This window comes from Takifugu flavidus, chromosome 21 (assembly GCF_003711565.1).
Source record: "Takifugu flavidus isolate HTHZ2018 chromosome 21, ASM371156v2, whole genome shotgun sequence".
Lineage (NCBI taxonomy): Eukaryota > Metazoa > Chordata > Actinopteri > Tetraodontiformes > Tetraodontidae > Takifugu > Takifugu flavidus.
In genome coordinates this window covers 4,502,426-4,526,827 of record NC_079540.1, presented here as the reverse complement: position 1 = coordinate 4,526,827, position 24,402 = coordinate 4,502,426, and the positions used below count along the sequence as shown (strand labels likewise).

Genomic DNA, 24,402 nt, shown 5'->3' with positions numbered 1-24,402 from the left:
TCAATGGATTCCTCCAACTCCAGGACCACGTTGTAATACACTGTATTATCCAGCAGGAGGCAGTCTTGGGCCGTCGTGAGTTCACTGTGACCAAATTAGTGCAGAACTGACGCGTAAACAAACATACACATAAAGGAAGACGTGTTATTTATTTCTAATGTTGACTACACGCTGTGATTGTGGGATGTACCCTTTAATTGATTTACTGTGTAAACGAAAATTTAATCAAACAATTAAATGCTTAACCCTCTACATACACACTACATTTAAAAGGTAATTGTTGCGTAAATTGGTAACTGGATTGTTTTTTTTTCTTTATTCATTTAAGGAAAATTAGGACACTGCCCCGTTTTTAGCTACCCATATACGCTGGACAAAAGTGTCCATTCAAAATCTACTAACACAATAAACAGAGACAGACAGTCAGATGATGCGCTGCAAAATGGTAAATGAATGGGAACCTTTTGTCTGGATTTCACACAGAGCTGACCTATTTTTCAGATCTGGCTTGTGTTTCATCGCCTCCAGTCTAATGTGCGTCATTTAAAAGAGTGAATTTTCCTTCAATCATGAAACAAATGCGCTCATCGGACCCCGTTGAGCCTAAAAGACGAGTTACAACTCAATGGCCGACTCCTTACGGTGGAATCCTTCTCCCTGCGATGCATTTCCATCAGTCACCTGAACCATTAATCTGAATCTGACATGTTTTCGCCATTTTTTTAAATTTACAATAATAACCACGGGAAGTAGCCTTAAATCAAGTCCCTGTTGTTCTTTGTTTTAACCCTGCAGATTTATGGCGTAGCAGTTGTGACCCGTGCTCATATGATCACACATAAGAGGCAGCCCCCAACGTTTGTGCAAACTTAGCTTTAGTTATTAGTCATTTGGACGCAAACCTTCAGCAAACACAACTCAGAAAGTGTCTTTAACCGGACACGTCAAGCAAATACGTCTTCCTCCTGTTTTTTAGTCTGCATCAGGAATATCCAAGTTAAAATGTGAAAAACAACAATATACATTTACCAATATGTTTATTGCGTTTTTTTTTCGATCTATATAAAATCCTAAAATAGTAAATATATAACAATCTATTTATATATCCTCAATAATTCATTGTTTTTTCATATATGTATATATATATATTTTTAGAAAATGGAAATTATATTGATCACTTTTAAATTTTATTTAGGCATTTCACTAATAAAGCGTGTCCAATTTAACAGCTTTTTTGAAAGATTTAAATATTTGATTAAAAGTCGCTGTTTAACTCTGAAACTTTTAATCCACCCGGCGGCGATGCGCGCGGACGACAACGCACCCCGCCCTCTCGTGAGCGAGCGCGCGGTACACACCCCCTCACCGCTCGCGAGGACGGAAGTCTGTCCATTTTTCTCCCTCCCCTCAGATGGACAAGAGCAGCTCGAGGTGCTGCAGCTCGAGCTCCGCGCGCTGACCGCTCACCCACCTCGCGGTAATGCCAATATTTTTGAGTATAAATATACGAAGAAGACGTCGAACTTCGGGACGGAGTTAGGGTGGATCTGGCCTCGGAACCGAGCCCTTTTTTGCGGTTGAAGAGGCGCAGTTTTTCGGGCAACTGGAGGATTCCTCCACGTTGAGCGACCCAGCCGACGGGCTCAGCGGGGGGAAGGAGAGCTGGAAACGGTGTCTTCGCAAGGCGGAGCGGCGGATTCGCTCCGTGGGAGAGGGGCGATAGACGGTGGCGGCGCGGCTCTCAGCGAGACGCTGTGCTACTTTAATACCTCCATGTCCCGGTGAGATCGTTGCTTTGATGAATAATTTACAGCCTCGCTGTTCGACCCTGACGCCGCTTCTACCGACCGACCGCTGGCCACTCTTGACGCTGTCTGAATGCGCCCCGATGGTGGACTAGAGAGACCGCCACGACCACAGCGCGGACCTAAACCGGAATGCAAAAAAAACTGCTGCTTTTCTAAATGTTTTCCACTCGTCTGGGTGTTGTTTTAGTCATGCTGCCGAGTCGATTTGGGAGAAAAGACGGAGCCCTGACTGTTTCCACCCGGACCCACTGTCACTCCGGATCTGAGTTTATTTTATGAGCCCCAAGGAAGCACCGTCGGCCCAGCTTCGTGCTCAGAACCAACACCGCCTCTTGTCATCCAGCTGGTAACATCTGCAAAAATGACGCAGATGCTTCCCCTTCAAAAAACGACTGATTTGGTCTTAACTGTGTAGATATTGTTTCCCCTCTCCCTTTGAAACAGAACCAGCTACCTCCTTGTTTTAGACCACGTCAGATATATATTTATGTGTACAGAGTAAGATCTGTAAGTCACCTGGCGCCGTTTTCACTGTTGAACTGCTTTAATACCTCATGAATCTACCTCAATTAAACCCCAACACAATGGACCTCTGTGTCCCCAAATGAATACCTCAACTTTAGTGCTGCTCATGTTGTAAAAGCCCTAGTTTCCATAAAGCTGGAGATGGCTTCGTTTCCAGACTCAGATCTGCAAACCTGCCCGCTTTGCAAGGAGCTCTGCGGCTCCTCTGCTCCCATTTCCTCCAGCTCCTCTACCTCCTCGACATCTTCACATACCTCATTGTCCTCCAGCCAGACCAACAGGAGGCTCCACGTCCTGCCCTGCCTGCACGCCTTCTGCAGGCAGTGCCTGGAGGGCCAGCGCAGTCCCGGGGACCCGCTGAAGCTGCGTTGCCCCACCTGTGACCAGAATGTGTCCATCTCTGAGGCCGGGGTGGACTCCCTTCCCTCGTCCAACTTCCTCTTCAGCAACTTGCTGGATGTGGTGGTGAGCTCCGAGGATTCCATCCATAACAAGAACGGCCACCTCCACCACCGGGGAGGCATAGTTGGAGGTTCCTCCGGCTTCCATCATTCTCAGGTGGGTCTACTGCACCCCCCCCACCTGGGAGAACCTCAGTGCAGCTCCTGCGACGAGGAGAACCCGGCCACGTCCCACTGCCTCGACTGTCAGGAGTACCTGTGCGACAACTGCGTGCGCGCACACCAGCGGGTACGTTTGACCAAGGACCACTTCATCGAGTGTCTGGGAGAGAACTTCCACTTGGGTCGGCTCAATTCCAACAGCAACTCGGGCCAGCCGGGGGTGGCGCTTTCCCTCGCACAGTCCCTGCAGAACAATTTTGCCCTGCTGTCCCTCTTCCAGGATCGCATGAGCTTCTGTCAGCACCACGAAAATGAGGTGAGTGGAGCGTAAAACAAGAGTCTGTTCTTATATGGGATTGATCTATTTAATGGACAATCATGAAGTGCCTTGGCACCCTTATCTAATCACATGCACAGACACACACGCCTATAGTCTAATAGCATTATACCTATAGTTTAGAGCCGTACTTGAGGCCATATGGCCTGAGGGTCAAAGGGAGCTGAGTGGCTCTTCACCACTTCCCTGGAGACAAATAGGCACGTGTGCTGAGCTGGATTTATCTCTCTCTGTGTCACACGCGCACGTACACTCCACTGTTCATGTAGTAGTTACTTATCTGTTTTGGTTACTCGCAGCAGCGGTTCGCTAACGTTTAACAAACCTCGTCAGGAGGACTTGAATGCCGAGGAAGGACCCGTTCATTTTGGTATAACTCTGCCTGAAAGGATTAATCTAGGTGTTTTAATATGAGTCCATATAACGTGTTTTAATTTTATCACATTTTATAAACATCCACTTAGGATATGTTGTCCTTGGCATGGAACGTTAAGTTAGAAAATAGCCCAAATAAGGGGTTTCACAGCAGGAAGTAGGAGAGATTGGTGGATATTGTACCTCCAGTAGAATGAAACACATACTTGATTTGAGATGTTCTCAATTATTTTAAAATCTGGTTTCGGATTCACTGCTAAATTCAGAAATGTCACCAGTTGTCACCTCTCAAAACACTAATATAGCCTAATCCCAAATCTGGAGCTGTGCTAATTAGTAGTTTTTGGCCACCCATCCCCCCCGCTTTGCCAGTAAATAGGTGGACTCGGTTTTCCAGTAAGGGCTTCGTTTCCCAGTTGCCTTGCTCCCTCTCTGTGCTTCGGCCTGGGGGGGATGACACTGGAGAAGGGTAGCCTTTCTTTACCTCAGAGCGCTGAGCAAGGCCCGTCATTGTTCGTCACCCAGCTCCACTTCCAGCTCTCTTGCTGACTCAGCCGGTGGAATTTTAGTCATTTTTATCTCCAGATTAATCATCAAATCTGAATCCACCAGAGAGCAGAAGCCCCCCCATTGACTGTTCTTTCAAAATAAAAGCGATCCCACCGGATGGACGGTATTACAATAGGCTGCGTGTGGAAAAATGCCTAATATTGGTTGCGTTATAACCTGTTTCGGAGAGAATTATTATTTGCAGAATAATCTAAACTCCTCACCCCCGCGCCGTTAGAACTGCTTGTGTTTCGCAGCCCACAAATCATTCCCGGAGCCTTGCATCAATGGCGGCACTGTTCACAGCAGGGTGCCTCCCTTTAGCGTAGCACCGAAGACTTCAGCTGTGGGTGTGCAACAAATTTAAAAGCGAAAATTGTTTCTCAAGACCAAGATGCCTAAGCGAAGATGACCGACAGCCCCGTTTAAACCGAAGACAGATGCTTTATCACTTTCAGACACCGGCTTGCTTCACTTGTTTGATTCCTAGTCGATAAATTAATGCTAAAACTGCATCCCGGTCCTGGATCGCTTCAAAGGGGTTCGGGATCGATGTGGATGACGACCGATGAATGTGGAGTCTTTGCCTGCTGCGTCTGCGTTTTAGCCTATTTCACGCTTGCTAACCCTATGATCCGTGCCCCAGCACCTACCTAATCTTGAAGTAGCCACAGAAGTGGCACAGTTTTGGAAATTAGCATCTTTTCCAGGTTTACACAATCTAGTGTGATTTAATAAAACAAGCACTTGTTGATCAAGCGCCTCCAGGTTAAGGGGATCAGACAATAGTTACCGTAATCATCAATTGCAGCGTCTCTTCAGTTAAGCTTAAACAACTGTGTAAAGGTTTCAGTTAAAAGATAGCGCTTCACTGGGAGCAAAGGGAGTCAGCTGCCCCCTGATAAGAATATATAGGCTACATATATGTGCCCATGGGCGCGTTGGCCCACTTAAATGGAATGAATGTCAATTGTTGGCCGTCAGGAGTGCTGGCAGTGGGTCCCTGGTTTTGTGTGAGACATTGTGACGGAAAATTGGATTACATCAAAGCGAAGCCCTCCGCTCGCTGTGATGTCACCCACCGACAACTGCGCACACAGCACCTTCTGTTGTAAACATAATTACATGATAATCCCGCGAAATGTCAGTCCGCGCTTCGGATTAAGTCGTCGTCACCATGACGACATGCCTGAACCGTGCACAGCGTCTCTATTTTGAGGCGGCGACCGGGGGGGGGGGGGGCGCTTGCACCCTGATTATCAAGATCATGTGAAGTTGAACTAATCGTTCTGACTGCCCGTTTGTGCTCCTCTTCCCCTCGGTGGCCGTTTTTGCCTTGGTTTAATTTCGGGGAGTGAGATGTCTGGGGGGGGGTTATTGTCATGTTTCCACAAGCCTGTGTTTTTTTAAGAGCTTTACTGCCTTTATTTTTGCAAAGCTCTACAGCGGAATATTTAAAATATGTTCTCTACCCCCCCTTTCCCTGGAGCCCGTTCGCAGGGAATGTTTGCAAGGAAACCTAACCCAACACCGATGCTGATACAAGGCCAGAGGAATTCCTGTAATTTGAGTTTATACCTCCTGGGTTCTCTTTCCCTCTCACACATACTGGGTATTTCCTCTGGCGACTGCTGCCTTTCTCATCAGCGCCGGCTCTTCTGCTCCGTGTCACAGACGCTACGGAGTCGTAGAGGAAAAACAACAAACTCCACAAGGTGATTTAGCAGCTGTTGCTATGGAGGGACAAGTGATTACATTTCATCACCGCTGGAAATATCCATAAGTGTGCAGCAGCAGCGTTTTCTTTTCCAAGAGCATCTCCCATCTGTAGCTAGTTATCCCCTGAAGAGGACTTTAGTGTGTGTGTGTGTGTGTGTGAGTGCCGGTGTGTTTCCACCCAGCCAGCAGAGTTGGATTATATGAAGTTGGGACTTCCAGGGATTTAATGTGCAACATGTGCCCAGTAATTAGGCAGCATTCCCTGTTTCCTGTGTGTTGTGAATGTGTTTCATGTAGGGTAAAGGGGAGTGCGTTCGTGTGTGTGTGTCCGTGCTTTGATGTCCATCTGAGGACTTTGGGCCATATAAATTTAATGGATAGAAAGGAAGGCATTTATCACATTTTCTTTGACTGCAGGATTTAAAACCCGCTCCCAAACTGCCGCTTCCTACTCAGCAGTTGGGCACAAATAAGGTTTTAATTGGCCATTTTTTGACCTCAACCAATGGGATTACACTGTTAACACAGTTGGCTGCTTCTCGGCGAGGGCATGGACACCTTATATCCTATTTTTGTTCATATATATTAAGCCCAGACGGCCCAATGCAGATTTAGCGGCTGGGAATTTTCCTGACTTAAAATGAAGGAAAAATTCAGGAATAGGCCTCAATTTATACAGAAAAGGTGAGACAAAATCCTTCTAATTAGTCAGTTTGTAAGGTAATTTCCAGAGTAATCTGCTATTTAGTGAATTTAATTGGGGTCTTCAATAACACGGTGAGGGCAGGCGTTGAAACTGGGCCTTCTTATTGCTGCTTTTGGTTTTCAAAATGAGCCCCGACTACTGGTCTTTCCTGCTTTAATTGTAGTCAGTTTACCCAGCACCCCCCCCAACACCACACACACCACACACACACACACACACACACACACACACACACACAAACAAGCATACCGATCAAGGCTCCGCCCACCTTTGTATGTGTAACTAATGTAAATTAATCTTTACATTCGAATGGGATATAAATCTTTTTTGTAAAATCGTATACCTAATTGTTAGTCCAATTTAAGCATTTCCTTTGTTGGTTGATAATGTTTATGTGAGTAATAACTGGGAAAAGATGCTTTTAGGTGCTTTTATTGCGTAGTTCTCTCTAACCCCTTTAACAACTGTGTCCATCTTGTGACTCTTTGCAGCCGTACGCATTTGTCAGCTTCTCTTTTTGTCCATCTTGTGTTCGTTTTTTATCGTTATCTGTCTGTCAGTGCGCAACGGCCATCGTTAAAGGATTGACGTCACTAACGTGGCGAAGGGAGCAGCGCCTCGACCGCCCTGCAACCGCTTCAGTGGGTCACATGCATGTAAACCAGCTGACTGTGGTTTGTTTTCCTTCTTTGCCGTCCAATCGCGTTGCCGGCTTAGAGCCACCGCCCCCCCTCCCCCCTCCTCGTCGTATCTGGCAGAGTTTCAAAACATCAGCAGGCATGTCCATGTGTATGTTGTGTCAGTGGCAGCGAGCCAAAAGGGGTCACGGCTGCAAGAGGGCGGGGCGGCGTCGGAGTGGAGGGATGGAAAAGAGAGAGGGAGAGAGCGATGGAGGAGGCGGGGTGGGGGCGGGGGTGGGGGGGGGTTGTTTGTCAGAGATGAGTGTAGGTGTTCCATTAAAGGAGTATTGTCTGACGGATAATACTCCCGGGTTTGCTGGGATTATCCGTGCTGGTTTTACTGGGGGTGGTGCTCTGTCACAAACAGGCTAATATTACCGCCGCTGACGTTTCTACACAAGGGGAAGTTTGTTGACCGCGCTTATGATCGCTGATCACACACCACCGCCGCTGCCAAGAGCGCTTAAAGAGGGCGTGCACGTCATAAAAACTCACAAATGCTCGGCAGTGAGACTTAATGATAGTTTGCAAAACGTTCCCACGAGAAAGACTTAAAAATGTGTTGTTTTTTTTTTAAAATTTTGCTTTCAGATTTCTTTTTAATATTTAGGACCTAATTGATTCATAAATCTACAACATCTTCCTTGTCTGTTTGAAGATAACTGTTCCATTTTTAATTTATCTAATAGCATAGTGTATTATACTCCAGTGCAGCAGGGGGCGCTGTGGATTCCATCCCCTCAGTCAATCTGATTTAAGTGGTCGACCTAAAGCAACACAAGCCTAAATTGCGACTCGGGAGCCATTTAGGAGATCCAATTGGACCTCCCGGCAAGTGAGCCGCTAAATTGGGGCGAGTTGACCTCCCTTTCTCTGCTGCTCCGGCACATTCAGATTTGACTATTTTTTTTCCTTTTTTTTTTTTTTACCTTTTCAGGTGCAAAATTCATTCAGATTCCATGGTAAAGTTCCCTTTTAGATGCATAAATACGGCAGCTGTACTGTTCTTTCAAGGAGGTTTTGTCACTTCTGAAGCGGAATGTTTAAACATTAGACTAAACACACCGTCTGACATCAGCCTGTAGGAATGCTTCATGTGTGTGTGCGTGTGTGTGTGTGTGTGTGTGTGTGTGTGTGTGTGTGTGTGTGTGTTGTGTGTGTGTGTGTGTGTCTGTGTGTGTCTGTGTGTGTCTGTGTGTCTGTGTGTGTCTGTGTGTGTCTGTGTGTGTTTAGCCACACCTCTCACACCTCTTGTTTCCCTCTGTTGTCATGCATTTAAGAGGAGCGCAGAGGTCTTAAGAGCCAGCGGCTGTTCTGGGGGGAAAAAAGACAAAAGTTCACACCCTTTGCAAACAGAAGCGGGGAGAAGTATTTTAAAAACCAAACTAAATTTCTTGAATTAGTTAAACTCTTTCTCTAGGGGTCATTTCTCAGCAGCGGTAAAGAGGAATTGATTTTGATTCTTAAGGATGAAAGGGTTTCCATGAGTTTATCGACCGATCGGACCCCCACCCCCGGGCTCCTGCACGCTGCCGCTGGAAAAACTGTAAATCCCAGAGGAAACGTGCAGCTCTTACCTCATCTTTAAAAATAAGCTCAGGTTTTTTTCCTACATACTTCAGAGTAGGTCATGAACGGCGTTGCCCTCACGCAGTTCTGTCCAGAATAATCCTGCGTAAGATGTAATCTTTGACAGAAACGTCAAAATGACCGAAAATGTCGCCGTCCTTTTTAGTTTGCAGGGAGCAACTGCAGTTGCAAAAGCTAATTAGCAAAAAAGAGAAGCTCCATGATGCTTTTAAAGATTTTTCCAAGCTAGCCTGCGTTGGGCACCCCCATTAAGGGGCCCAGATGAACACTGGGAGGAGTTAACCACGCGGCAATCAACTGATTGGATGTCAGAGAGCTGTGTGACACTTTTATACGGTGCAATTTACGGCCAGGAGATGGAGCGAGGACCCGGGGCCATTCGTGTTTAACACAAGCGTGAAGTGTAGCACGGATGACCCCAGAGGTGTTCCTTTGGTGACATTTTCTTCCTCTCTGTCAAATTTATTTGCGAGCTATACAGTTCTGATGCCGGCCTGTCCGTTCCATTTGCATCGATCCAAACTATGGAAATGTGTCAGTTGCATGCAACGTTACATGCAGAAAAATGCTAGCTGGATGATTTCTTGCTCTATTTTTGCACCAGTGTTGTCACGTGGCTCGTGTGTGTATTCATTGATGGATTTGAGATCTTTTGCAGCCTCCTGCTGCCGCCGTTTTTCGACGAATTACACGCTTGTTGCTCGTTTCCAGTGTTATATTCCAAGTAGAGACCTGCTAAATTAAGCAGGAAGTCACTGTGCTTGTGATGGCGGAATAATGCACGATGCTCTTAGCTTTAGCTGCCATGCACTCTCAACTTTTCCGAATTTTTCAGTCGTGCTGCCGTGGATGTTAAATTCTTTTTCTAAATTTGTGTTTTCTGACAGAACGCTGGCTTCATTTCCCAGAGCAGCACTGGTTTTTTGGGGACCAGTCGCATTAAATACACCTCTGCACCCCCCCCCCCTCCGCTGCGCATGCTGGCAGCGCGTGCTGCAGAGAGCGATTTTACTGGGCCACGATGCTCGTGCCCTCTCCCCTAGTTCCCAGTACCTCCATTGGGAGGGGGAGTGAACAGTTGGATGAACGCATGTAAATCACGGCCGGTCCAATCAAACTAATAACAAACTGATTTACGATAAGTTGTTGGCAAAGACAAAATGCGTTTGGTTGCAATTTTCCATCTTTTAATAACAGTTCTGGTCGAATTCTTCTTCTGCTGAAGAGAGTTTTTAAAAACTCATGCAGTTATTGGTGTGTTTCTAACCAAATCTGCTTAATAATTCCATTTTAGCGAGAGCTGCAACAGTAAGAGATGGCTTTTCCCCCCCGTTCCCTGTCAGCCCAGCAGATAATAAACTTGTAATTGAGGGGTGTAAATGGGGAAAAGGGCGAGTGCGAAACATCCGGCGCTCTAATGAAATACAATAACTCACTCCCCCAGCGTAGCGGAGCCCTTCTGCTCGGCCTTTATAGCCCTCCGTGGCATGTTTGCTCCCCTTCCCTGCCGCCACTTTCGTTTCTACCTCTCGTGGCGGCCACGCCCTCCCGGGAATGCGCGCCTGTTGTGCCTGATGTATATTTTAGTAGCGGAGGCGTCGCGCTCATGTGCACCTGGCAAATGCTGGAACGTCCGAGAGAACTCCGCTGTGCTCTCTGTGGAATTTACAACTCTGTTGCCATGGCAGCGCACCTATCCTGTCTTTTACTGTTTGTTTTTCTCCATACTTCATGACGAAACTGCGTGACGTGGTTGTAAATTGTTAGAGTAGCACAAGTAGCACGTAGGCAGCTGCACGTTGCTCTTATGGATGGAATAAATGGGCCAAATAAAGCAAAGAAGCCACTTTGATGGATGAAGATGAGAGGGAGGGGTGGATAAAGATGGGGTCACGTAGAGAAAGAGAAGGCTCCTCTTATGAAGCGGTATCCTGCGCCAGTCGATATTATTGACCGGGGTTTCCGAGGGGCAGATGTGTTATGTAATCCACAACCTTGTGTGAGCGTCGAGGAGCGCCATGCGTCCTGATAGTGTCATTTTCGTTAACATTTTCCCATTTAGTTGGGAGCGTCCGCCTTGGACGGAATGGTTAAATCTAATTTTTAAGATTGTGATTGGAACCTTCACTTCCATTTTCTGTGTTTGAGTTTATGGTAGTGTTGCTATGGTGTCGCGTTACACCTGAAACCCGAGCTTAAGGTGTATGGTTCCCCGGGTGTTTTATATTAAAGGGATAATCGGGAAGTACGGACTTCTGTGTTTCAAAATAAATAAAAATCCATCTCTAACAATCTCAAACACAACTCCATTTGTCCCGCTCGCTCACCAGAACCCGTCAATCTGCCCCTCTATGACTGCCTCGCGCCCCGCTGCTCTCCAACTCCCCCTGCTCCAGCCCAGTGGCATTCCTGCCTTTTGTGTGTCCCATCCCCTTGGAATTTCAGAGATGTCACTAAGGGTGGGTGGGTGAGGGAGGAAAGCAGGGCGACGGAGAAGTGCAGGACTGTTTATTTGTAGTTGGGGCTTGGCAAGTAAGAAAAGAAGCAAAGGTTTGTGGAAGAGGGTGAAGGCCGAGAGGAGGAGGAAGTCAGATAAGAGGGGGAGGTGCGTGGGTGTGTGTCTCATCAGATTATACGGCTCCCCAAGGGAGCCGCCTGTATTGATGGATTGATTGCAGACCCCTCCCCATCCAGTGTGGTCTCCTGCAATCGGAGGCCATTGATCCGCTGTCTCTTTGGGATATGATGGCCTCTGCATATTTAATTAGGGCCTCGCTACAAACGAGGCCTCGGCTCCTCAGACTCGCCCAGGTTACGTGGCGTTTTTTTTCGCCCTTTCATCCCCAGAGGCAGAGTGGTTTTTTTTTTTTGTTTTTTTGTTTTTTAACCAGTCATCAAGTGTTATTTTCATCATTGCTGGGCATTAAACGGGTTAATTAACCTTTACCGAGAGAGGAGCGGCATTTAAAAATCGCGGCTCTTTCCGGCTTTTCGTTTTAAACAAAGGCTCGGGCCCATCTTCACAGATGGCGTAAAAAGAGAGAAGACTTTGTATCGATTGAGTTTTGTGGTCTTTTTGTCCTTTTGAGCCTTCCCCGACTTCTTTTATTTTGAAGAAAGCAGCTCTCTGGGGTATTGAGGCCTCCATGGTAACGCATGCATACGAATGACTTGTTTATCATTCATGGTCTTTTCTTCTTAATTACATTTGTGTGTGAGAGAGGAGCTGAAGGAGTAATACTGTGACTAATGTATTTATCCTGCTGTAATGAGGATAAATAAGTCATATTGATGAAGGTCAATATTGGAAGTCCCTGTCATCGGCGAGCCGGGTCCATTAGGCGCCATATTGTCCTCGTATCTGCACTATGACCGATAAAGTGGATCGCGAGATGTTCCGGTCTCCGTCTCTTCATTTTTCACCCATTACTCCGACGCACGGAGGCAGAAGCACTTTACACTCTATTCACATTCATGAAATGAGCTTTTGACCTGAAATTCCTGTGTTCGTCCAGGTGTTCCTGTTCTTCTGCGAATCCTGCTCGGTGCCTATCTGCAGGGAGTGCAGCATGGGCCGCCACATGGGCCACACCTTCGTTTACCTGCAGGACGCCGTGCAGGACTGCAGGGCCATCACCATCCAGCTGCTGGCAGAGGCGCAACAGGGAAGACAGGCCGTGCAGGTGAGACCAGAATCCAGGGGATAAAGGGGAAAATGTGCTCCTGGCTCATCCTTTGTGTTTCAGCGTAAGCTGCAACATTGTGATCTGCTTCTTATAGTCAAGGGTTCTGGAATCCAAAAGTGCTGTGAAATTCGTTTCAAATGCGACCTGCCGCTTTCATAATTTTATCAAAGGAAGTCTTCAGAGGTCAAACTGATTTAAGTCTAAGCTAAACAAAGCAAAGGGCTCTTCTGTACTATTCTCCAAGGTCGTAAAGGTCGAACCACACAAATCCGACCCCATCCATCTCCTGCAGAGATGGAGGAGAAGCTGCGCAGAGCAGATGTGTCTCTGAGACCTCCTTCAGCTCCCCGGGCCCGACTCTCGGAGGCCATCAGCTTGAATGTGTTTGAGAGTGACCAGTCCAGGGCTGCCGGGAAGCCCAGGGTTAGAGGTGTCCAGCTGGCCCTGAGAGGGGGCGGGTGCATGGAATGAGGTCTGGCAAGGGGCAGGGCTGAAGGTCAGAGGGGAGGAGGACTGAAGGGCTGGGTGGGGGATGGTGGCTGAGTTATTTAAAAGGTTTTTCAGCTAAAGGAAAACTCCACATTTAAAAAAAAAAAAAAGAAAGAAACAAATGTAAGGCTTTGAACCCCCCCCCCCCACACACGCGCACACACACACACACACACACACACACACACACACACGCACACACACACACACACACACACACACGCCAGTCAATTTCACACAAGCGCTCCCACTGCCTCACTTCATTTACGTAATTATAGATCGAGTGTCAGCTTCCTCGACCCCCCTCCCGCAGGCCCAAACAAATATGCAAAATGGTCACATGAACAAAGCATGTGAAACGTGCATGGATGCACGTCCCAGTGCATTCCGACCACGCCTCTGTGTGAAGACTAGCATATTTTAGGAAATCAGGCGAAGGCTTTATTATTACTTCCTGTGGCAGTGCCGCTCTGGAACATGAAATACTAGCTGCCGTGAGGTCACGCGACGTGTTTACACACAGTATCTCCAGTCGAGTTTGACCTTTAAAAGGCAGACTGACACTTTGGACCTTGGCGGACGTGCGCTGGCCGCGGCACCCGTTAGATCCCAGATCCAGGCCTTTCAGAGCGCAGCAAATGGTTGAATCAGAAAGCAAAACGGCGCCCTCTTTAATTGATTTAATGAAAAGGGTCTGTGTAGCCTAGTCACGGGGAACGCAGGCTACCATCTGGCAATAGGTTCGGCCACGTTTGGTGATCGTCCGTTTTGTCCCAGGTCACCATGGGAGTAAATGCTGACGCCAGATAACGTGTAAACACACACGCATTTCTCTCTCCCCGAGGTAGGAAATTTCCGCCCACTCTGCATCCATTATCTTGGCCGACCTCTGACCCTGGACTTGTGACCTCCTGGTTGGCCGGAGCTCTTTCCCTCTGCCGTCTGATTGGTCAGTGTGACCTGCTTTGTGTCCTAAGCCGTGCTGTTCTTGGAATGGTGAGGGGAAGGATGGGGAGAAAATGGAGGATTGTGAGGCGGAGTCACCTTCCCTCTGCCTTAAGTCTAAATAAATGGAAAAAAACAGGAAGAATTTTAAAATTTTCCATTCTCAGTCTCCTCCCCCCACCCAAAACTCCAGGATTTGCTCCCATGTTCTCTCTCTGGCTGCCCAACTCGAATGGCCGGGCCGGAGAGAAAAGGTCACTGTCGTCACCCTTTGTTCTTGCAGGAGTGGCGGCTGTGGGGGGGGCAGCACCTAAGACAGGGCTTGCAGATCATGGCCTGTTGAGGTTTAGCTGACCTCTGATCCCTGCGGCTGATATCACAATAAGAGCCTTATCCCACCTCCCATTGGTCCCTGTGAGGTCTGCCTCACCCTGTGACCTCCCAGAAAACGCCACAGGAAAAAAAAGACAGATAAAAAAAATCTGGTGTGGCAGCGGGGGAGGGGCTGCTTTTAAGCCTAATTGTGGGCTGTAAAAGAACAAATCCTTAAGCCGCCGCTTTTCTCTATTGTGCCAGCCCCTAAATGAGCCAATTAAAACAATTTCACGTACTAGCATGTTGCTACAGGACTGAGCATGCGCTGCTGTCGGTGTGCAGCACAGAGGGAATCGGCTGAGCCGGCTATCCAAGGAGTCAGCAACAGTGGGTAAAGGCTATCTAGCATCAAAACGGAGGCGTTGTTCATTTATGTTCCAGGAAGATGTCACTTTGAAACCCTCGTGTTGCTCCACTTCCTGTTTCTGAGAGCGATCGCTATCCCCAACAAAGGGGCAGACACGGAGATACTTACTGTGTTTGTCCTTTGTAAGTCGAGATGCATTTATTTTCTACATTATATTACCGCCTCAGCAGGGTGAAGCCATCCATCTTTCTGTTAGCTGCTGCTTATCAGGATCACAGCGGGAGCTGGAGAGTATCCCAGCGGTCACTGGACGGGTCACCAGGACACACGGGGGGGACATGTAAACTCCGTATGGAAAGCCATGTCTGGCAGGTTTCTTTGAGATGGACAGGACGGCTGTGGGCAGATGGGCCAGTGAGAGCTTGTTAAGATTATACCTGGTAGAAGATATCCTGCAGTAAGTGGAAACTGGTCACGGAATGCCCAGGTTTGACTGGGTAATCTGAATAAGACACAAATGTTCCTTTAGCTAACAGCACACCACAGGGCTTTATGTTGGGACTGATGTGGTCTTGCTTTCCGGGGAAGGATCCTGCTTTCTCTTGCTGTGTATCGGCGTTATCAGGTCGTCTACATGGACGGCCAGCGTGCTGATGCAGCCTCCTTGTGCCGTGTCTCCTCAGATGAGCATGGAGAAGGTCCAGGCCATGGCCGAGCAGGTGGAAATCAAAGCCAAAGTGGTGCAGACGGAGGTGAAGGCGCTCGTCCTCAGGCACAAGAAGGCGCTGGAGGAGAGAGAGTGCGAACTGCTGTGGAAGGTGAGCGGCCATATTTTTGGGGAGGGGGGGGTGCTTCTGGAGGCTGCTTCTGTAGGCACGGCTGCTCATGAGATCACAAACACCTCGCGGCTCTGCGGGAAAAGCATCATAAAAAGGCCCCAGAAGGGAAACGATGCAATGTGGACTGTCAACAATAATACTTGCAGCACGCTGCTGACATACGGAGCTGTTAGAAACGGGGTAAAGGGTAAGTGATTTAAGACGAGGCGGGCGGCGGCGCACAGATGTAAGTACTTGTTCCTGGCCCTAATTATTGTAATGAAAGTGGGACTAAAGCTGGATTAGCGGTTGGGTGTCACGGCGGTGCGCTGCAGCTCACACTGGTGCACTTGTACTGTAATTGTGCTGCTCTGTGACACTTTACACGCCGCCTGTGCGCAAGCGTGAGCCCCTGCTGATCTGCTGCACTTTCTGGGGCATTCTCTACGTTTTATTTTTTTTAAATCATAAAATACCGTCAGCAGTGCGAGCGAGTGGACTTTTGTGCATCTTTGGATAAATGGGTTAAGGCCAGACTCAAAACGTGCATCTGAAAGATCTTTTGTAACAGCCTCCCAGGTTTAGGGTTACTCAGAGAATGAGGGCTTGGTTAAAAGGAAGAGCAATCTTACCCGAGGCCCTTTTTTACCCCCAAACCCACGAGTAATGGAGACGAAAAACCACATGAAGAGCAAACTTTTGGAACTGAATCTGCAGCCAGGTAGTAAAATGTTTGTTGACAGAGAGATGACACATTTAGGCCTTCCTGTCCTTTGACATGCAAGGAAGCTGCTTTAGTCACCCGCTTTGCATTTTTAAGGAAGCAAAAGTTTAGAAATAAGCATTTGGCACAGCTGTTTTAGAATGTAGGTTTGAGGACTGAAATGTGACAACGAGTCAAGGTTTTTTCTGTCTGCCTCTTCTGTGTGAAATTCATAACTTGCCGTAAAAACGCAGGAAACTAGAGCGGCCGTTAAAAAAACCATAATCCTCTTTGTTCTCACCGACCGTAAAGTGTAACTCTAGTCTCACAAATGCAAATTTCAGTTCCACTTACGCCAGGATTGAACAAAAAGCCCCCTCTCTTGTGGGGTCTTTTGTTTCTTTTCAGTGCCTTTTTATGTCTTCATGCCCATAGAAGCAGTCAGCCTGTTGTTTTGTGCTCTTTGTTAACCGGCGGTGAGTGAGAGCCCAATCACTGCTCCTCGGGTTCTCCCATCCCCTCTGCTGGTTTACTGTAACTTTATCTGGCTTCTTACCTGACAGAAACGTGTCTTGCTAAACATTTTCTTCAACTATCACCTCAATTACTCACTTTACTCCTATTAACATCTGTTGATCCCTCATTGACCACATTGTGCATCAATGATTTGGAAAATTCATTTTATATTATTTGCACGACTATCCCTGCTTCGTTTATAGCTATTAAACCTACATTCTAGTAAACACAAGCCACTGGTGTCCACTGAGGGACTGGTGCAGGACATCTCTCCTTCCAGTAAACAGGCCGCTATAATCGGGCCGTTGCTGCCACCCTGTGGCCAAATCTGTTAACAGCAGGCGGCGTCAAGGAGCGACTCGGTCTCACTGCTTGTTTAAATTCCAGGGTGATTTTCCCTTGTATTAAGAAAAGAATAGGAAAAAGCCGACTCCGTGACCTACAGAGTAGTTTTAAAATATTCTGCAGTAGTTCGGAAGGACATTAATGATTTTTCAGTACACTGGCACCAATAAATTCACCACAGCAAATATTCGCAGTGCGGACTTTTTTTATTTACAGCTAAATTGTGTCCCTTTAGGTGGAGAAGATCCGTCAGGTGAAAGCCAAGTCTCTCTACCTACAAGTGGAGAAACTGCACCAGAGTCTGACCAAACTAGACAGCACCATCGCGGCCGTCAGCCAAGTGCTAGACGAAGGCCGGCACCTCGACCTGCTCCTGGCCAGGGAGCGAATGCTCACTCAGATCCACGAACTCAAGACTCTGAGGGGTCTGCTCCAGCCACAAGAAGACGATCGCTTCATGTTTACTCCTCCGGACCAGGTAAGCACTCTTGCAGACCCCCCGGGGTAAAAGTCGACCACAGCGGTGTCACGTCCTCGCTGGTTGGTGAACCTCAACGGTTTGTGGTTTCACAGGCTCTCTACATAGCCCTCCAGTCCATGGGCCTCATCAGCAGCGGAGCCTTCGCGCCGGTTACGAAAGCCCACGGCGAAGGGTTAAAAAGCGCTCTTCGAGGCAAGCCCGCCACCTTCACGGTGATCGGATACGACCACGATGGCGAGCCGCGCCTCTCCGGCGGGGACGCGGTCTCCGCTATAATCATGTCGGTCCCAGACGGCAGCCTGTCCGCCGCCGAGGTGACGGACCACCAGAACGGCTCGTACACCGTCGGCTACCTGCCCAAATGCGAGGGAGAGCACCTTGTTTCGGTGCTGGTGTGCAACCAGCACATCCAGGGGAGCCCCTTCAAGGTGACGGTCAAGTCGGGGCGGAGCTACAGCTCCCTGGGCTCCAAGGTGTCAGCTTTTGGGTGCGAAGGGGAAGGAGATGGTCAGCTGTGTCGGCCCTGGGGAGTGTGTGTGGACAGGGAAGGATACGTGGTGGTGGCCGATCGCAGCAACAACCGTATTCAGGTGAAGCGCCGGAATTCCGCCTTTTCTCCGCCTTCCCTCCCTCACTTTGTTACACGCTAACTGGGAACTGGTGTCCTCCTGTAGATATTCAAGCCTTGCGGTGCCTTCCACCATAAGTTTGGCTCTCTGGGGTCCAGGCCCGGTCAGTTTGACCGCCCCGCCGGCGTTGCGTGCGACAGCCAGAGGCGGGTCATTGTGGCCGATAAGGACAATCACCGCGTGCAGGTACGGACGCCTCCTCCCCCAGCTGCGCTCCTCTCTGCTGGGTTCTCACGGCTCCCGTCTTTCCGGCAGGTGTTCACGTTCGAGGGCCAGTTCCTGCTGAAGTTCGGGGAAAAGGGCACCAAGAACGGACAGTTCAACTATCCCTGGGATGTGGCCGTCAACTCTGAGGGTAAGATTCTGGTCTCGGACACCAGGAACCACCGCGTTCAGCTCTTCACCCCCGACGGCTCCTTTCTGAACAAGTACGGCTTCGAGGGGGCCCTGTGGAAACACTTTGACTCTCCCAGAGGAGTGGCCTTCAATCACGAAGACCACCTGGTGGTCACCGACTTCAACAACCACCGGCTTCTGGTCATCCGGCCCGACTGCCAGTCGGCCCGCTTCCTGGGCTCCGAGGGCACCGGGAACGGGCAGTTCCTGCGTCCGCAGGGCGTCGCCGTGGACCAGGAGAACCGCATCATCGTGGCCGACTCCCGCAACCACAGGGTCCAAGTGTTCGAGCCCAACGGGAACTTCTTATGCAAATTCGGCGCGCAGGGGAGCGGCTACGGACAGATGGACCGCCCCTCCGGCGTGGCCGTGACGCCCGACGGAATCATCGTGGTCGTCGACTTCGGAAACAACCGCATCCTCAAGTTCTAATGAGAGAAAAGCGGCGTCCTCTCCCTCTGTTTGACCTTCGGCGGTCCTGATTTCGGGCGAAAGGACACATCGGGGGGGGAACGAATCGGGCGCGACAGCGGGAGCGCTCGGAGAGGATTGAGAGCCCACGTGAAGGGAAATGAAACTGTCGATGATTACTGGGTTGTTGCAGTCGCACTCTCCCAATCAGAAATCTGTGGTATGTATTTAAGACAAAGGGGACCTCTACAAATTGATAATCAGTAGAAATGAAGCAGCCATCGTTCCCTTCCTGGCTCTGGATTCTCTCTGCCGGCTCTCTTTACGTATCCATCTCAGGGAATTTCTCGCTTTTCTTGAACTCTTGTCCCCTCTGCTCCACACCTACCTCATTTAGCTCTTTATGAATGTACTCACAGTCACCGAGCAGAGCTTTTAGTCCGTGAAGTTTTACAAAGAAGAAAACGTCTACCTCTATACTTTGTTATTTAAGAGAGACAAAAAAAGAACAGACTGTCCAGTTGATGTTTGCACAGGATTAATGGAATTCTTGCTGTGCAGTTTGAGAGTGACCCTCCTGAATGTTGTTGCTGAGACAATACTCAGACCACTGTCGAGGCTGCATGTGGAGGGCTCCTCCCGAAGGGGGCGCTAGTGTCCCCTCCACCCAATGTTGTTTTTTTTTTTTGTTTTTTTTAAACTAGGCGTTGCAGGTTTGGCCCGACTGGAACTGACACCGAACTTGATGGGAAATTCCCCCCCGAATAACGACGAAGCCTCCTTTAGCTCGACCGGCGAGCGAGACGATACAGCTACGGACGTAACGACCAAAATAATCCCCTTGAATTAAAATAGTCCCGAGTCCTCGTCACGGAGACGCCGTCTTGGATGGAACGTGACGAGCGCTCGGTCGAACTGCAAAGATTAGCATAATTGACTTTTGAACCCATCTGTGATTTTTAACGTCGATTTGACGGCAGACACGTCACCTTTTGTGTCGTGTCGCGCCGCGTGACAAAAGCCCGGCGAGGAAACTCCCGATTTGGCTGTCCAGAGGACGTCAAATGGCATTAAACAGGCCGAAGATTCCAACCCTTTGGATTTATTTGGTGGCCAACGCCACTCCCTGCTGCTCCTGGGGCCAACATTTAATCCAGGGGCCTGGCAGCAAAGCCCTGCTCTATTTATGGATCCTCCGGAGTCAAGAAGACCCCTCCAGATCCAGCACCAGTGGGCTAGTTCCTTTAAGGACGGACGCCTACAGTGTAACTACTGGAGTCAACCAAAGTTTCTGCACAATGACCAACTGTAGATAGAAGATCAGGAAAGGAAATCCCCTTGAAAAAGCAAAGGACCTTGAAAAAGATCTTTAGTTCTGAAGGTTCACCAAACTCAGCCTTGAGTTCGTAGCACTGTCCGTGTTGGGGAAGGTCGGACATGGACGCCGTCATCCTGTGCAGCCCTCCTGTGAGGCGGGTTTTGATAGACCTGTTCGGTCTTTCTTCCCAAAATGTTCCTGTAGACGACAGGAGACTCCTGCACCAAAGAACCCCCTCCTCCCCCCACCCCTCCTCCCCCCACCCCTCCCGCATTTATCGCCTCCAGCCCTAGTTTAATCATTATTATAGCCAGCCCGTAGGCTCAGATTAGCGTCTCCTATTAGCCTTTGTATCCCGACCAACTGCCGCAGGAACTGTTCCCGTTCAGGTGAAGTGATCGTGGGGTTCTGAATCCCCTTTTTGTGTGTCCCACTGGAAGCACTAGACAATTAATGGTTATGTTAGCCACTTCCTTAGCCTAGCAAACAATCTCGGGACCTGTTAAAATACCCCGACCGGCCCTCACCTCTGAGGCGCGGGCCGGTCCGCACACGGTCAGGATTTATGACGTCATATCGCAGACTTCCTGTCCGGCAACGGTGATGTTTTTGCCTCTTATTTTTTGTGTACCTCATCTTCTAAATACCTCAGACGCAGACACCGGCTGCTACTCTGCATCTACTCAAATACCTCAACTTGTTTCTTGCTCTGAATACCTCATTTTGCGCTCTTTTGTTTTGCCGTACCTCGTCAGGTGGTTGTGTATCGCAGACTCGGAACCCTCTCGCGCGGCGGCGGCGCCGGCGGCGCTCGTCCCCTTAACTCTCGGACCAAAGATGACGGCTCCTGGCTGATTTTAAACGCGGAATTACGCCATTGCTCCATCTTCCAGCCCTCTGCTGCAAGCTAGCAGGCGGTCGAGGAACCCGTCAGTCAGATTCCCACGCGAAGAGCGACGTGCCAAAATGATCCGTGAGCGTTCTGTGCCAAACAGTGCTGGCATTCGGACCACGCCGTTGACGGCGCTTGATGTCACTGGACCATTTTTATCCTCAATGTGTAATCAGGCGGCGAGCAAGGTTCCCGCTCTCTGATTGGATGCACTTAAAAGGGCTGGGCCCCCGTTTGTCTTCACCCCGATGGCGACGGTTCCGCACCCACGCTGCACCAGGCGAGGGGAAGTGGGCGTGGCCTCTTGTAGAGTCAAGATCCTCAACGATCCACCTTTGAATGCACAAGAATTCAGCACAAGTTATCTGTAATTTTCACCTTTTTCATCGTCGTTTGAGACGCGTCCGAGCTGACCTCGGCCGGCTTTTCGTTCAGGTGGCGCTGTTGCCACGACGACGGCGAGTCAGTTTGGGTCCATCCCCTCCTAAAGCTAGTTTCACCAGTGATATTATTTGCTTTACAGTATTACACTATAAGATGTGCATTCACGTTGCATCCGATTTTTTTTATTATTTTTAACAATGCAGAGTTCTATCTTTAAGATCCTTAGGTCTTCACTCTTTAAGAGGGAAAAAAATGTATTTTAAGCCGTTATTTGTTTTTCATTTTGTTGCATGCTTTAAAAAGTCCTTGTATTATATTGAGATGGGTGTTGATAAACTCTGAACGGGGTGGATGGCGGAACATTGGGGTGGTTTGTACCGAAATATATACCCAAAGATCTGTGCGCGTGTTAGGGTTGATTTGGATGGATTTAACCTTTTGACCTTTGCGATTGTATTTCCTGTTCCTGGAGGCTTTGCAGAGCACAACCTGTTCAGCCAGCCAGTTTTGATTTGGTTCTTCAAAAGTATGGAAACCGCAGCGCGTTTACCGAAAAAAGAACGTAAAGATGGACGACACGAACTCAGCAGACACTAGAGCAGCACGGATACCGCCCCTGGTGGTTGCCGGTGGTATTACAGTAAGCTGCACCTTTATCACAGTTCAAACTGGAAAATATATGTAGAGTTTTCGTGCATTTCCTTGAGATTAAGATGACGTGAAGTATTTTGACTGACGAAACATGACAGAAGTCGCAAGTTCACAAAACGAGCCGCTAATTTTTACTGTTTTCGGAGCAGAAGTGGCGTCGTCCATTTTTATCGAAATAATAATTAAAAAAAATTGCTCGTGTTTGCGCTGTCACGTTTTTACAATCAGCTGCTGTCCTTCTTTTGAGAATCCTGGAAACGTGGTGATGGCCGTTGCTGTGTATGTGACTGCACTCCTGCTCAGTGGGGTTTTTTTTTTTGGTTTTTTTTTTTAAATGTCAAATTTTTGGGGGGCGCCCTGTCCATCCTCCCCCCCGGCCTCTCGGAACTTTAACAGAGAAAACGCAAAGGTTGTAGCTCTGTAACGATCGGAAAACGCGAAAGAATGAAAGGAAAAATGGATGGAAATCTAAAAAAAAAGGAAAAATGAAATAAAACTCAGGTAGCTCTCAACAGCCTATTGAAACGTGTCCAGTTGTGAGGTTGTAGTGACTTTTCCCCTGTTAGGAATTCTCAGTGCTGATTCTTATTTGTGTGCCCATGTTATTACTAAAAAGAAATCATTTCTAAATCTGGAACAATAAGGTTTTTGATTCGTATCCCCTGATTTATCTGTCTTTTGTTTTTGTTTTTTTGTTTCTCTCTGGGTTTTTTGGCCAACTTTCTATCACAAGTACAAACACCGCCCGCCGTGCGACGCACTTTGGCCCTTTTAGAATGTATTTTTGTGAAGAAAAGGGTCGGAGTTGCTCTCCACGACACACGCACGACAGCCGCCATCGATCTGTCCGCCGCGGGCATGCGCGCGGGCGTTTGTGCATCCATGTTGTCGAACCAGAAATCCACTAGAATGTATCCTCCCAACAGTCCACGTAGGCGAGGGGGGAGCCGGGGTGGCCGGCTGAGTTTAGAGGGGTGCTGCTGGCGCTTCCATAGCTAGGTACAGGTGTGTGCATTTATCAGTCAATCCCTGTGTGTGTGTGTGTGTGTGTGTGTGTGTGTGTGTGTGTGTGTGTGTGTGTGTGTGTGTGTGTGTGTGTGTGTGTGTGTGTGTGTGTGTGTCCCCGCCCTTGTTACACACAGATCGTGCTGGGCTTTAGCGCAGATGTCAGGTCTTCAGTCTAAATAAGGCAGAGGAGACGATAATATATTTGGCCACCTGCTGCTCCCTCTGTACTCTGTGGACTTTAAACATTTCCTATGCAGTTTATTTTGGTTGCTTTTTTTTCGGTTTGTTTGTTTACACTTAAATGAATAAAGTTGTATTTCTTTGACTTCACGGCTCGGGTTCATTTTTTCAAGTTAAAGGCTGTTGTCTTAATCTTTCTTTATCAGACCTTGCTCATAATTAAAGATGGCTTTAAAAAGCAAATACCTTTAGCATTTTATTAGTTTATACAATATAATAATTCATCCCAACCAAGTCTGTTGTCAACCCAAAGTAATTTAAAAGAAAAATGTTTTAAATTTAATATATGATAAGGAACTGACTTAATAATACTTACAGAAGCTTGAACTTAAATGTGATGATGTGATGTGTTAATCTCTGATTCCTTATGGGGACCCGTAGTTATTTACTGCAGTTCTCGATCACCGCCGCTAGGCGTCAGCAGAGTTGCGTTTCAGATAAATGCAGCAGACTTGAAGATAAGGTGAAGGAGGCGGGTGTTCCTGTGCGGATGAGCCACAGCAGTCTCTCAAATTACTTATTTTTTTATACTAATTATTTTTTTTAATTAAAAAAAAAAAAAATAGTGGACGGCCCTGAAAGGGCTCCCTAGCAGTGAGCTGGGAGAGCAGCAGCAGAGGAGCGCCTGTACCCCACCCAAGCAGATGGCTACGAGGACCTCCGCAGGTGTGTGTGTGCATGGGTGCCATACACTGTGTGAGCGAGTACCTGCGCTTGAGTCTCAGCGGAGCCAATTAGCTGCAGCAGGCTGGAGGCAGAAGCAGGCAGAGCCCGGAGATCCAGGCTGCTTCGCTGTGACACCAGCTGAGAGCGACTCTCACCTTTAATATCAGCACCCCTCAGAAAAGCTTTTAGTTATTTCAGCAGGGAAAATGGGCTCATGTCATCACCGCCTGGCCCAGCAGGCACTGGGTGAGAGGTCACCAGGCCTAATGTGCATGTAGAACCTGGAGCAA

At 48.4% G+C, this 24,402-nt stretch overlaps 1 protein-coding gene across 1 annotated transcript; it reads left to right on the top strand.

The window, feature by feature from the left end:
- The first annotated feature begins 1,377 nt into the window (after window positions 1–1,377).
- On the top strand, window positions 1,378–23,531 carry trim71 (tripartite motif containing 71, E3 ubiquitin protein ligase). The gene is made up of 7 exons (XM_057020552.1): window positions 1,378–3,212; window positions 12,368–12,535; window positions 15,338–15,472; window positions 17,272–17,514; window positions 17,610–18,107; window positions 18,192–18,332; window positions 18,402–23,531. The coding sequence occupies exons 1-7, from the start codon at window positions 2,475–2,477 to the stop codon at window positions 18,972–18,974; spliced, it is 2,496 nt and encodes an 831-aa protein (XP_056876532.1). The 5' UTR covers window positions 1,378–2,474; the 3' UTR covers window positions 18,975–23,531.
- Window positions 23,532–24,402: the final 871 nt, after the last annotated feature.

Coding starts and splice junctions, on each gene's coding strand:
- trim71 (XM_057020552.1), top strand. CDS start 2,475: ATGGCTTCGTTTCCAGACTCAGATCTGCAAACCTGCCCGCTTTGCAAG. Junction 3,213..12,367: donor GTCAGCACCACGAAAATGAG/GTGAGTGGAGCG, acceptor GTGTTCGTCCAG/GTGTTCCTGTTCTTCTGCGA. Junction 18,108..18,191: donor GCAGCAACAACCGTATTCAG/GTGAAGCGCCGG, acceptor GTCCTCCTGTAG/ATATTCAAGCCTTGCGGTGC.